The sequence below is a fragment of the Carettochelys insculpta genome, chromosome 15, assembly GCF_033958435.1.
Source record: "Carettochelys insculpta isolate YL-2023 chromosome 15, ASM3395843v1, whole genome shotgun sequence".
Lineage (NCBI taxonomy): Eukaryota > Metazoa > Chordata > Testudines > Carettochelyidae > Carettochelys > Carettochelys insculpta.
The window spans coordinates 16,567,641-16,581,916 of NC_134151.1; the positions used below are offsets into that span (position 1 = coordinate 16,567,641).

At 45.7% G+C, this 14,276-nt stretch overlaps 1 protein-coding gene across 2 annotated transcripts in view; it reads left to right on the forward strand.

Moving 5' to 3' along the window:
- Positions 1 to 14,276, forward strand: part of SH3PXD2B (SH3 and PX domains 2B) — a 139,038-nt gene that overhangs the window by 12,947 nt on the left and 111,815 nt on the right. For both annotated transcript variants that reach the window (XM_075009955.1, XM_075009956.1), the window contains exon 2: positions 7,634 to 7,714. In XM_075009955.1, coding sequence (XP_074866056.1) covers positions 7,634 to 7,714 — 81 coding nt within the window. The remainder of the gene's footprint in view (positions 1 to 7,633; positions 7,715 to 14,276) is intronic.

Consider the following 14,276-nt stretch of genomic DNA (forward strand, 5'->3'; position numbering starts at 1 on the left):
CCCTGTCTTATCTATTTCTAAATTAAACATGGGCATTGAGGATTAAGGTGCCATGAAGTTGTGGCTGGAAGGCATTCTTCTCCTCTCCTCCCTCCCTTCTGCTGCCTTTGCAGCCTGCACCAGAACATCTCTGCTTCTCACTTACTTGGCTCAAGAAACAGGCTGTGCAGGAGCAAGGGAATAGCGAAGCTTCCAAAGGCAGCCAAGCATGCCAGTAAATGGAGCTGTCAGATTGCCTCCCTTCTCCTGATCTAACGCGAGCCCAGAGAGGGCCGTGATGGGCTTCTCAACTGCCCTGCTACATGAAAGCTTGAGAGATCTCTGCTTTCCCCTCCACAGCCCTGCACTCCTGCTGTGGAAAAGGGCTCAGAGACCAGTGGACAGGGGCCAAAAGCAAGTGGCAAGCAGCCAAGACATTTTTTGTTTCCAGTTACCTCCCTTCTCCTTTTTTCCCTTTTATTATTTTCCTGCTCCTTCATCTTTTCAGTTAACCCTTGCTCAGTGATGGTTCCTCAGTCTCTCTGGATTATTTCTGCCCAGTGCTTTCTAGGCGTGCAGGACAAGTCAGCATTCCCGTTGATAAGACTGCACCACTGTCTCCCTGGGTTTGGGGTAAGGCTGCAAAGCTGTGGAGGAGGATCTGATCCCTTTTCCATCTGCTGACAGAACAGATGTGGATTTTTTTGCAAGGAATTTATTGTACGTAGTGTCTCTCTGGCCCTAGGACCCCACAGGCTCAAACCCTCTCTGATGGAGGCTATGACTGGTTGGCTGTGTGTTAATAATCATACCAAATGCCTGTAGACCTACATTGGCATATATAGCAGCGAAGAGTCAGCAACACCAAACTTTCAAGGAGCCCAACCCGAGGAATTGTATCCCGGTTTTCAATAGCGTTTTCCTGGTATATGGTGTAAATGATTCCTATGCCTCTTGAGTAGCATGCAGTGAGTTTGGAGGGGCTTTCTGCAGACTAGACTGTGACAATTTTGCAGCAACTTGTGATTTCACAGTATACAGCACAGTACAGAGGGTGGCCATTCAGACTTTCACAGCAGCCGTAAGCTGAGAACATTCTATCCCCTGCTTGAAACACACAGACCCCTATCACTTGACTTCAGGGAGAATCTCCACTAGCAGCGTAAGGGCTATGGCACTGTGGTGAGCAGTAATGGTTCTGTGCAGTAGAGGGCAAAAGCTAGTTTGCACACTGGGCAGTTTGTTACAGTAAGGAGGCATGGTGTTGATAGGGGAGTTAGTTCACTCAAGATACTCCATTCAAATTAGCTACTGGGAAAGCAATGACATTGAGAAACTGCTTGGGAGCTACTCGCTGATAGCTTGTAACGCAAGCTGCTGCATCCCTACTGCATTACTTGCTCCAGCCTCAGCATCAGCCCCTTTTCAGACACCCCGCCCCCCATGGGCTGGTTAGCTCTAGCTAGAGATGGGGAGTTAGGTTAGGGACACAACTAGAGTGCTACCTTGAGCCAACAGTGCACTGAAGATAAGCCCTAAATGTGTTGGTGCCCTAAACCTCTCTAAGGCTGCATCTCCACTTGCCACTTCTTCCAGAAGTGGCACGCTAATGAGCTAACTGGAAGGTGCTACTGAGGCGTGGATGCAAATTTTCTGCGCCTCATTAGCATAGCGGCACGTGGTTCAGGGTCGGGAAGAAGCTCTTCCAGACTCCGAAGTACGTGTGGAGATGTGCAGCCTGCGTCTCAGTTGCTGTGTGATGCTACCTCTGGTGGGTACCATTTCCAGCAGAAAGGCTTTCCTCATTCTTGCTGTATGCTCCCATGTGGGGGGAGGGCAGGGGCAGATCTCCCTGTAGGCTGAAGGAAGGCACTTAACTCACTGTAACTAGACAGCATGTTTCCTCTCCAATTGCCAGAGTAATTTCGAACGTGATAGTTGACTGGCAGCTTTCATTGACAGCTTTGTTATGTTTGGCCAAATGCCATTTGTATCTCTCTAGTAACTTGTCATTTTTGGCAGTTCTCATCTTGATTTTTTTTTTGTTTGTTTTTTGTTTGTTTTTTGGGTCCCACTTTCCACTGGCGTGTTATTGTTTTGAGCTCCATCTGGAGAAGTGCAGAGGGGTGGAAGGGCTTGAGTGTGATATACAGGAGGTCACATAAGAGAGTCTCTGCAGGGAGCAATTCCACACAAGTCAGCAGGATGCACAAAATGACCTAATAGGCCTTTTTCCATCTCTCACTACTTTGAGTTGGAGCAGACTTGATATATGCAGAAATATATTGGCTGGAAATACTGCCTCAGGGGTTTTGGTTGGCATAATGAACTTCTTGCCAGTCTTACTCAGTAACTTTTAAGAAGTTGGTACCCATAACTCTACTCAGTGTGAGGTTTGGGAGAGCCAAGTTGCAGGTGGTGTTTGTCAGAGGGACCAGAATCTTGGCTCTGTCTCGTACCACTTTGTGTAAAGCATCATTTAGAGTTCAGCACACAAAGGAGTAAGAGCAAGTGGAAGGTTGGATTAGTTAGGCAAGGGTTTAACTGAACTCTGTTCTACAAGGCACACATCAGCTGTGCTACTGAATGACTGACATATACAGTGTTCCTTTGCTTCTGTATTTAAACAAGTCCTGTGGTAGCTGCCATTTGGACTTCTGAATCCTGTCCAGCCCAGCAAAATCAACATGGAGCTAGAGGGGGAAAGACCTATCCCTGTCTTTGAAATTGGTATGGTCTCTGAAAAGACAGAGTCCAGGTGGGTTCTTCCTCTACGCCAAAATGGATCTGAGACCATGAACCATCTTGATCTTAATGTCTCTTCTTTATTCACGTGTAGCTTGTGAGGCATGCATGATGCTGTGCAGGCAAAATAAAAAGATGAGGAGTTTACAATCTGGGGAGAGATGCTTTGGGGGCCTAGGTGTGGTACAACTGTGCAATTGTAAAAGAAGTCACACTCTTAAAATCCAAAGAAGTGCTTATCTGCACCTTCAGGCTACTGCCTACCTTTAGATATCTGGCATTAAGTCCCCTTGGCTTTCAAAGGAGACTTGTAGCAGCAACGAAGGGTCCTGTGGCACCTTATAGACTAACAGAAAAGTTTAGAGCATGAGCTTTCGTGAGTTAACTCACTTCTTCAGATGCTGCATCCAGCATCTGAAGAAGTGAGTTAACTTACGAAAGCTCATGCTCTAAACTTTTCTGTTAGTCTATAAGGTGCCACAGGACCCTTCGTTGCTGCTACAGACCCAGACTAACACGGCTACCCCTCTGATAAAGGAGACTTGGGTGCCTTTGGAAGAAGTTGCTTCACACCATCTGTTCCTTCTGGTAGGAGAGTTTGCCATAACTGGCGTTTTGGAAATCTCAGGAGCATGGCCTAGCTGTTCCTTTTCTCTCTTGTGGGCTTTGGGGTCCATGTACGTGGTGGTATAAGAAAGCACAACTCTCAAAGTCATGCTTGCTTATGCTGAGGCTAGATTTTTGAATCTGAGCATCAGACTTGAACTTTAATACAGCAGTAGCAGCCTCGGTGTATGCAGCAGCCTGGATGGGGCAGGAGGGTGGGACTGTCAGGGCTTTCTAGCAATACTGGGATAGGAGTGAAGAAGAAGAAGAAGGAATCCTTTTCTAAAATCTGTCAGTTCCCAGATTTCACAGCATCAGGTAGTTTCCCTCTCCTGTGCACACCCTTCCGTTAAATATTTAGATCACTGGAGTCGTTAGTCTTGGCTGCTGGCCATGGCACATGATGGTGTCACAGCCCCCTTCTGGCTTCCTTGCTGTTTCCTCTAGTCTCTCCTTCCCTTTAAGAAATGAGCAAGCTGGAATTGAACTCTGACTCATCATCCCCCTCACCCCACTTCTCTGTTATTTAGCCCACCTATGCTTGTCAGCCTGGGATGGAGCATTTGGGTGGGTACAGAGAGGTAGGGGAGAGCTGGTTGCAGGGCCAGTAAGACCACTCCATGAAGAGCCTCTGTTTCCATTGGAAGAAAATGTGATGATAGTTTTGATGTCCTCTTTTCATAGGATCCTAGAAACTGGGTCTGGAAAAGCCCTGTTAAGTAATTCTGTCCACATCTGCAAGCCTGGGCAAGGTGATCCCTACAGCATATTGTCCACTGAATTGAGTCGTCCATTTCCCTGTCTTCTGTTCCTTGTATGATGCTGTTGCAACTAGTCCCAAAATGACCTCGCTATGCGTGAGATTGAATCTGGTCAGGCTTTTCCTTGTGGAACCTGGGTTAATGAGCTCTGTGAACCTAAAACTTGCATCCCCTGTCCAGCACCAGACACCCTCTGTTACAAAAAGCATTTCCAGCTGGATAATGAGCGCTGGGCAGGGGGGTGGAGAGGTGCCACACCAGCAACATTTAGCCCTAAACGATGGGTTTTAGGGTGAGATTTCTTTTTTCAAAGGCTGGTTTCTGGCCAATAGGATCCCAGAGATTTTTCTGGGTTCTGGAGCAGAGCGCTACATGAAGCAGGAAGCTGCTTAAAGCAGTGTGGGGCAGCCCCATGCTGCTATAAGAAGCTTCATCCTGCGTGCCTGAGTGTCTCAGCAGGGTGGTCTGTGGGCCGGATCCAGTGGCTTGGCAGTGTGGATGCAGCCTGTGGGCTGTGTCTTGGCCACCAGTGGAGTAGGCTGTGAAGGGAATAACATGGATGTCCCAGCTCAAAGAATGTCAGCAACATATGGCCGTTGGCATGAAGGGGACAATATTCACAAGGGAAGAGCACTAAACCATCTCCCTTATGGGCAGCTGATGAAGCAGCATTTTCCACAGATATTCAGAATTTTCTTTTACTGAAAATTACTGGTTGAGGTGGGGGCAGGGTCCCTTCTGTAGGACTGTCCTGCTATTAAATGGAATATGTAAATTTCCGCTGCCCAGGTATTCCGGTCAGATTGACTAGTACATGAGTGAAGTGGGGAGTAATGGAAAATATTCCTACTTTCTTAACTGCAAAGGCTTCAGCACCCAAACCCCTCTGATCACCCTCTCAGGTTTTAAATCTCAGTGTTATAAACTGTTGACTCCAAAATAAAGGCAGCATAGGAATAAACAATAGAGGAGAAACTGGCTTTTCTCTTGCCCCACTGGCAGGCTTTCTCCAGGCAGGCAGCCAACTGTGATATAAGGCAGTGAAATGCTATGGAATGGATGTGAGCTGGGATATCATCAGCACTTCAGCCCTTAATGATGTCATACTGGCTGCTTTGCAGACCCTGTGGGAAGCTGAAAGCAGCTTGGACGTGCTCTGGAGGAGGCTTAACGCTTTATTGACCAGAGAGATGCAGGCTGTGTGTTTATTTTGTTCCTGTTGGCTGGCACTGACCAGTGAAAAGTGCTCACTGCAAGGTACTGGCAGGTAGGCTGGGGAGGTGAGAGTTGTGTGGGGCACTGAGAGCTGTGCACTCTTTTCCTTGGATGTGGGGAGAGACCTGTACAAAGATTACCTAGATTTAGGTCAACATAGATGTATAATCTGTGTCCATCAAGGTCTTTATAGCTGCTCCACGTGCACCGAATGGTGCTCAAATGCAGCTTTGTGATAGCAGCAGAAGTGAAACTTGGTCACTCTAAGACATTGGTTCTCGAACAGGCATGCATGTACTTCTGGGGATACACACAATACACTGCATAAAAAAGCACCAGGGAAGTCAAGCACAAACTAAAATTTCATACTGACAATGACTTACGTTATACTGCTTGATATGCTTAACCAACTGACTTACTTTATAATTCTGTGGTAAAAACTAGAGAGTCAGCAAACTTTCAGTAACAGTGTGCCATGACCTTTTGTGTCTGATTTTGTAAGGATGTAGTTTTTGAAGTGAGAAAAATGTTGGGGGTACAAATCAGACCTCCTGAAAGGGATACAACAGTGAGGAAAGGTGGAGAGGCACTGCTAGAGTAGTCCATAAATTTAGGAGTTATTTGCAGTTCTGGTACCAGCCAGTAAAGGGCAGTGGTACACATAACACTAACCAGTTCATTGCAGTGTATGAATTAAGGAGTGAAGGAGAAGTAGGTTAAATTTTGAGATGACGCTTTGTGCCTTTTCTTTGAAATTTGCTGGATTGATGCTACTGAGGAGTGAAGTCCAGAGGAAAGGAAGGAGATTCCTTACATATCCTTAATCTTTATGTTGAAGAGATCACCCTGAAGAATAATGAGCTCCCCTCAGAGCCCATTTTGATCTCTTAGCTTTGGCTAGTCTTACATTGACAGTCCATCTGAGATGCTGGATGAATTTTGTTCCCATACTTTGGGCACCATAGTATCTGGCCACCTAAACATATCTGATGGACCAAATAGTTTGGTGTTTCTCTTTCTCCAGGTTCTAATAATGATGCTGGATGCTGATCAGATTGCATTCTGGAGAAATGGACGGTTGTCTCTGCAGTGAAACATTTCAAATGTAATGCGTCATATTTTAATTCATTTATACTTGAGCCCTATTCTTGTCAGAGCATCATCTAAAGTTTTATTGCTCCTGTTAACTTTGACCTTCCAAAGTTGTCCTCATCTTTTGTTGGGTAGACTCTTGAATTTCTGGCAGCACAATGTGAGTATGTGTTGAACTGAGTGGGGAGGGCAAAGTGAACTTGCTTTTGGCTTCAGCATCCCAAACTTTGCAATGCCAGGAGCTACTGGCACTTTGTCAGGAGTCCAAAGGAGCCCCTTGATTTTTGTGAAATATATGAAGTCCTAAGTATCATATAAAGTACTAAATAACAATTCCATTATTTGTCTGCCTTCAGCTATATCAGATGAATCAAAACTGCTTAGTTTTGCATTCACTACCAGTTGAAAACCCATGGCTCATCAGATGCCTTGAATAACCTGGAGTTACGGGAATTAATTACAGATTGCTTTATAGAGCTGGAAGATAAACTGACCTAAAACAAGTTAAAAGTAAGCCACACCTCAAGGCATTCAGAGTCACTAGAGGAAATGCAGAAAGATCTCTGAATGTGGTGGGATCATGAGAACTCAACAGATTACAACTCTGTGTTGTATCATCTAGTACACTAGGAATATTTCTACATATCATTTTGGAGCCCTGGGAACAAGCCTTCCACCCTGGATCAGGTGGCTTGGGCTAGTGAGGTTTGTGCTAGTGCACTAAAAATAACGGTGTAAACAGCCCTTTGGAAATGGCTGGGGCGGGAACTCTGGCTCCAAAACCTAGGGAGGTGGCTGTAGACATATCCTAAGTGTCCACAGTTCGAGTCTCTACAGGCCCTTTGACGATACTTGGGGGGGTGGGGGGGTGTAGCTACAAATTGTTCATCTGTCTGGGGGGTGGCATGGCATTTTGTTTTGTGTTTGATATTTAGATGCTCTTCAGTGACTAATGTGTACAGCTACGGACCATCTGGGTCACAACTATTAACTGAACATTTTGTTCTCAGTGGTGTCACTTGGCTAAATATTCATTCAGCTCCATTGCAGGGAAGGACTTGAAGCACACACTTTAGTGCCACTGAAAAGTAAAAAGTAGAGTCCTATATTAACAGAGGTATTGCTTTGCTGCATTGGCATCTATCAGAGGCACTTACTTCCAATATTGTAGGGGTGGTGCAGGTTGTTCTACTGATGTCACTCTTTTCTCTAATCTCCTTCTCTGCCCTCCACAGGTGTATATAATCAAAGTCACCTGGTCCAATGGTTCCACAGAAGTCATTTATCGACGGTACAGCAAATTTTTTGACCTGCAGGTAAGTGTCTTGCTGTCCCTTGAGTTTTTTAGTTTTGAGGTTCCCATAGAAGAACACGTAGCTTAGTTTACATTAAGGATTTCATTCCTTTTGTGTATCCTACATTTGTCATGTTTTAATGTAGGAGGTTGATATGTGTCTTGTGTAAATATTACATTTAAAAAATTACCTTGAAAACCAAGGCATTGGCTAAATTCTTACAGCTGTACTGTACAGTGTTGGTTATGTGCAGTTTTGTCAGTTCATGAAAGTGGCTAAGAAACAACAAATACAGGGTTAGGACGATACTCCTCATTTAATGACAGGCACCTTGGGGCTTTTGTGTGTAACGGTTTTGTCGTTCTGCTGTAACCCTCATAAGATTGTCTGATGATCAAAGATGATACATGTTGAACCTCTCTAATCTGGCACCCTCATTATCTGTTTGGTGCCTAATGAGACAATTTGCTGGACCACAGGTCAATATGGTCTGGACAGTACTTGGTCCTGCCATGAGAGCAGGGGGCTGGACTCAATGACCTCTGAAGGTCCCTCCCAGTCCTAGTATTCTATGATTATCTAGCAGCATTACTGATGTTTCCACTTCTTACTGGCCTCTTAGACACTTGGGGTAAATTACAGCTAAATAACAGCACAGAAGACTGAGAGTCAGGAGTGGTGGCTGGAAGCAAACTTTATGGGACCACTGGAAACTTGGCCACATCCATGAGAAGTGATCATTCTGGATTACAGATGTTTCTGGAAGAGAGTGCCAGACTAGAGAGGTTCAGCCTTTAGTACCTCCCTGGTCTGGACGCTGAGCAGTCCTGCATGAGGAAATTTGCCAGACCAGTGGAGGTCAGGCCTCTGGGCTAGCCTGGGGAGCCACCAGGCTGCTGGCAGGGCTCCCTTCCAGGCTGCTGCTCCCTGCTGGCAGGGATACCCGCTGCCACAGGGCTGCTGGCAGAGCTCCCCAGCCTGGCAGGGACTTCCTGCAGCCGAGGTCCCTGCTGGGGGACTGCCAGCAGGGCCTCCCTTCTCTGACTGGCTCCCCGCTGCAGTGATGCCATCTGAGCTCCCGCCCCAACTCCCCACAGCTCCTTGTCCCCAACCCAACTCCCTGCCACCAGGCTGCCAGAAGATCTTCCCAGCCCGAGCTGCTGGATGAGAGAGTGCCATGTGAGAGGTTCAACCTATAGTTCTTACCTACACAGCTCCATCTAATGTTGTTCAGCCAGGGAACATCATTCTTTCTGTATTTAAACTGCAGGTTTAGACACTCTAAAACACTCTAGCAGCTATTTGGGGGGAGTTAAAATCACTCACTGAAATTTATCAGCAACCAGATCTTAAAGGGAGAACATTCCGAAGACTGAAGTTGCTTTCCAGTGCCTTTTCAGGACCGGGCATTGAGACAGTAGCCTGTGCCATCATTGCCCAGGTTGACCATTCCCACTGGCTGGGTGGAATACTCATGTCTTTACTGCCTTGGTGTCCTTCGTTGGCCAACTAAACACCTAAACACCTCTCTTCATAACCTGTGGCTGTCTCCTTGTGGCTTGGCCCATGAGGTCTCGGTCCTTTTTATTTTTATTTTTTTTGATGATGCAATGTTTTCCCATAGAAATTGTTACCTTATCTAAATGCGGACTTTGTGGGGATGGGACTAAATTATAAGGTGTGTTTGCAGTGGAGCTGGGAAGTGTGATTTCCAGGTAGATACCCACACAAGCTCTGATTTGGTGCTTTACAAAGAGTAGTGTAGCTGTGACAGTATTGGTGACAGAGCAGTTAACCTGTTCTGAACTGCCACAGCTACACTGCTGTTTTTGGCCTACTACTTCAGTCATCACTGGAAATAGACTGTGTGTGAACTGGGAGCAGGAAAATGATTCTGAAGTGGCATTTTTTTTTTTTTTTTTTTTGGTTCTAACTTTTGTTATATATTTAACCATGGGAAAATGTTGGGACCACGATTTGGAAATGGTAGAACTGAGGAGAATTAAGATAAGAATTGTTGTACTGGATAGGACCCTTGGTCTATCTCAACCACTATTCTGTCTTCTAAAGTGGCCAGTGCCAGACGCTTCGGGGAGAATGAACAGAGCAGGTAATCAAGTGATTTGTCCCTGCTCCCAGATTCTGGCATTTGGAAGGTGCATCTCTGACCATCTTGGCTAATAGCCACTGAGGAACTTTATCTAATTCTTTTCTGAACCCTATTATAGTTCTGGCCTCAGTAACATCCCATGGCAATGATTTCCAAAGGTTGATTACACACTGTACGAAGAAGTACTTCCTTTTTTTTTTAAATTGCCTATCTATTAATTTCTCTGGGTCAAAGAAGTGAATGAGTAAATAAACTTCCTAATTTGCTTTCTCCACACCAGTCATGATTGTGCAGGTCTGTGCATGTCCTCTCTTAGTCATTGCTTGTCCAAGCTGAGAAGTACCAGTCTGTTTAATCTCTCCTCATACAGATGTTGTTCCATAACCCTAGTTATTTGTTGCCCTTCTCTATACCTTTTCCAGTTCTAATATATCTTTTTGTTTTTAAACACATTGACTAGAACTGCATGTAGTATTCAAGGTGTGACTGTAACATTGATATTTCTCTGATTTATTATCTATCTTCTTCCTAAATATTCCTAAAATTCTATTAGCTTTTTTAACTGCCATTGCATATTGAGCAGATGCTTGCTGAGAGCTATCCACAGAGACTCCAAGATGTCTTTCTTGAGTGTAACAGCTGATTTATACCCCATTGTTTTTGTATGCCTAGTTGAGGCAATGTTTTCCAGTATTCATTGCTTTGCATTTATCAATGTTGAATTTCATCTGCCCAGTCATCCAGTAAGTGAGATCTCTTCTTAATTGTTCACAGTCTGCTTTGGACTTAACTTTCTTGATTAATTTTGTATGGTTTGCTAATTTTGCCACCTCATTGTTTACCTTTTTCCAGATCATTTATGAATGGGTTGAATAGCACTGGTTCCAGTACAGAGTCCTGGGGGGACTCCACTATTACCTCTCTGCATTCTGAAAACTGATAATTTATCCCTACCCTTTCTTTCTTATAGATCCATATGTGGACCTTTTCTATTATCCCATGACCATGTACTTTAAAGGGCCTTTGGTGAGGGACCTTGTCAAATGTCTGAATGTACTACATCCAGTTCACTCTTGTCCACATGTTTGTTGGCTCTCTCAAAAAATTCTGATTGGTGAAGTGTGATCTCCCTTTGGAAAGACCAGGTTGACTCTTGATCAGCAAATCGTGTTAATCTGTATATCTGACAAGTCTGTTCTTTACTATGGTTTCAACCAATTTGCCTGGCACTGAAGTTAGGCTTATTAGCCTGTAATGAATGGGATCATCTCTAGAGCCTTTTTTAAAAGTTGGCATCACATTAGCTGTCTTCCAGTCATCTGGTGCAGAAGTTGATTTAAATGTTAGGTCACATACAGTAGTTAGTAGTTCAGCATTTTGATATTTGAGTTCCATCAGAGCTCTTGGAATCCATCTGGTCCTGGTGGTTTATTTCTGCAAGTTTAATCAGTTTTTTTCCACAACCACCTTTAATGGCACCTCAGTCTGTTTTGTGTTTGTATGCATAATTTTGTTTTAGGACCTGCCCTCCACATCTAATGTGGTGTCTCTGTATATTTAAGATTTCAGCAGGTATGTCACCCTGTTTCTTTAATGCACCTTAGGTGCTTGTGTTGAATCCTCTTCCCAAGCAGTCATTCTGGGGATGATATAGCCTCAAGAGTAGTAGATATTACAGACTATGTTCCCTTATACATTCTATCTGATGGGGATGGGGAGAAGGACGGGGTTCCCCAAAGCTTCCAGCAAAACTTCCATGTTCAGATCCCATCCTTCCCATAGCGGCACATTATCATGCATCTTCCTAGATTCCCAAGATTTTTTCCTCCCGAAGTCCTGTGATACTACCGTGTTAGATATAGGGTGTTCCTGTGCCAGACTTATCATGCAGCTAAGATATTGTTGGAATGCTTCCAAGAAAATATCTCAGCACAAGTCCTAGATCAGGGCAGGCAAGGTATGGCCTGGGGGCCACACCTGTCCCACCCAGACTTTAAATCCAGTTGCTTCTGTGCTTGGACCAGTTCCACTGAAAGTGTTGTGCTGTGGAGGAGGAGGGAAGAGGCCCACCTCCAGCAAAATCTCTTGTTACCATTGACCCATTTCCATCCAATAGGAGCTGAGAGATTTTGCTGAGAATGCGGAAAGCGCAGCACAATTTTTCAAGTTCCCATTGGCCATTTTTTGACCAACAGGAGCTAAGAGATTTTGTGGGGGCTGGGGGCAGTATACAAAGACTCCTCTGCAACACAGAGAGCCCCGTGGAGTGGTCTTGGGCTGCTAGCAAGCCTGGAAGCCGGCCTGAGAGTGCTGCTGGCCAGGAGCTGCTGAGGTAAGCACTTCCCAGTCACAGCCTGTTTCTAACACACCCCAACTCACTCCCAGACCTTGCACCCCAAGGTCTTTGGCTCAGGTCACCATCCAAAGCCTCTGCATCTTCCTCTCCCTGGCCCCAGGTCACAGTTCTCTTCCAGACCTTGTACGCCCTCCTCTGTCCCTCCTCTAGGGCAGAATCCTCTTTAGCACCCATACCCCCTCCCAGACCCTGTACCCCAATGCCCTGCCACAGGTTACACCCCCTACTTCAACCAAACTGCCTCTTGAACTGCCCCCCACTCTCTCCTGCATCCCAGTCCCTTACTCAAGTTCTCTTCTGCACCCAACCTCTGTGCCTGACCCCATGGCCCTTGACCACTTACCACAATCTTAGAGTGGCCTCCCGTCAAAAATCACTACCCATCGCTGGTCTAGATTTACGGATATTCTTTATTCTACCTCTCTGTCACTTCCCCCCACCTTTTCTGGTGTCCCTGTAGTAAAGCCAGTTGTAAATTATTCTTACTGCTGAAGGGCAGGGGCAGCTGGAAAGATCACGTTGCTGAAGCTGGGCTTTGTCCCACAATCCAATCCACCCCCAGTGCCCAAACTCTGTAAAGCTGATTCTGTTGCTTGGAATTTATTTGAGGGGGGGTAAGAACTGGACAGCTGGGGATGGGGGTGGACTACATCGTTGCTCCTCTTTGCCTAGTTTTGCTCTGAGGGAGAGCGAGTCAGAAATTTTAAGAGTTCTCAGACGAGGCTTCATGAGAAGTCTACTGGATTGGACCAAAGGTCCATCTAGCCCAGTATCCTGTCTTCCAAGAGGGGCTACTGCCAGGTGCCCCAGAGGGACTGAACACAATAGGTAATCATCAAGTGATCCCTCCCTTGTTACTTATTCTCAGCTTCTGGCAAACAGAAGCAAGGGACGCCACCTCTGCCCAGCCTGGATAATAGCCATTGATAAATTTGTCCTCCATGAATCTATGCAGCTCTCTTGAACCCTGTTATAGTATTGGCCTTTACAACATCCTCTGGAAGGACTTTCACAGGTTGTGCATTTGTGTGACATTTTTTTTCTGTTCCTTAGATTATGGTTAACAACTTTCTGTGCCCAGCACGTTGCTGTAGCATGGCTGGTGCTAAATTCTTTAAAACTGGCTCTTGATATTGTGGCCATCCAAGCTGTCTGGGAGTCAGTGTTCTCTAGTATATTCAACATTCAGGATTGGGAGCTAGGAAGTCCTGAGTTCTGAGACCAGCTTTGCAGCCTAACTCCTCTTCTGTCTGAGCTTTATGAGCCAAAACGCAAACTGAGCTGCTGGAGCTGGTTCTGTGCAGTTAAGAAGGGAAGACCTATACAATGACCCAGGCAGTTGTATGACTGCAAGAAGACTCATTGACTTAGCTCCTCCTTGGCTTGTGCATGGGAGCGGAGCAGAGCTTGGCAGTCCCCACCCCTGCTGACTTGCTTAAAAGCAAAATACATTTGTAAACTCATTACTCAAGTCTGCTTGGTGGGGCCCAGGACGATGAGAGATCCAAATGGCTAAGTATTAGAGAGGTAGCCGAGTTAGTCTTTGTCTTCAAAAACAACAAGAAGTCCTGTGGCATCTTACAGACTAACAGATCATTTGGATCATAAGCTTTTGTGAACAAAGACCCACCTTGTTGGATGTGTGACTGGGAGGGTTTCAGAGGAGGGTATAAAGAGGGAGTCTCAGTCAAGGAGAGGGCCAGGGCTGATGAGACAAATGACTAAGTAAGCTCAGAATGGCTAGCGTGTTTCAAGTTTGCTTGGCAGCTCTCCTGCTTTTCGTGGGGCAACGCCTACGTCATTTGCTCATTTAAGGGCGGCGTGGTTTACCTTGGGTGAGACAGCTGCTGCTGTTTTGGATCCAAAGGCTTGTGTTCTTGGGTCTGTACCTTATTCAGAGCCATTATCTTGCAGATGGATGGCAACTTGCTGCATAGATCTGAAAGGGAGCACGCACTACGATCTCCAGACGCTGAGAGCAATGGGGATGGTAGAGATTAAAATCTGCGAGAAGGCCAGTAGGAGGAAATGCAAGTAACAATCAGTGTCATGGCTCATATGGGTGCTCAGGATCAAGACCCAGGGGGCCCAACAATGAACTGCTGGAGGAAGACCTT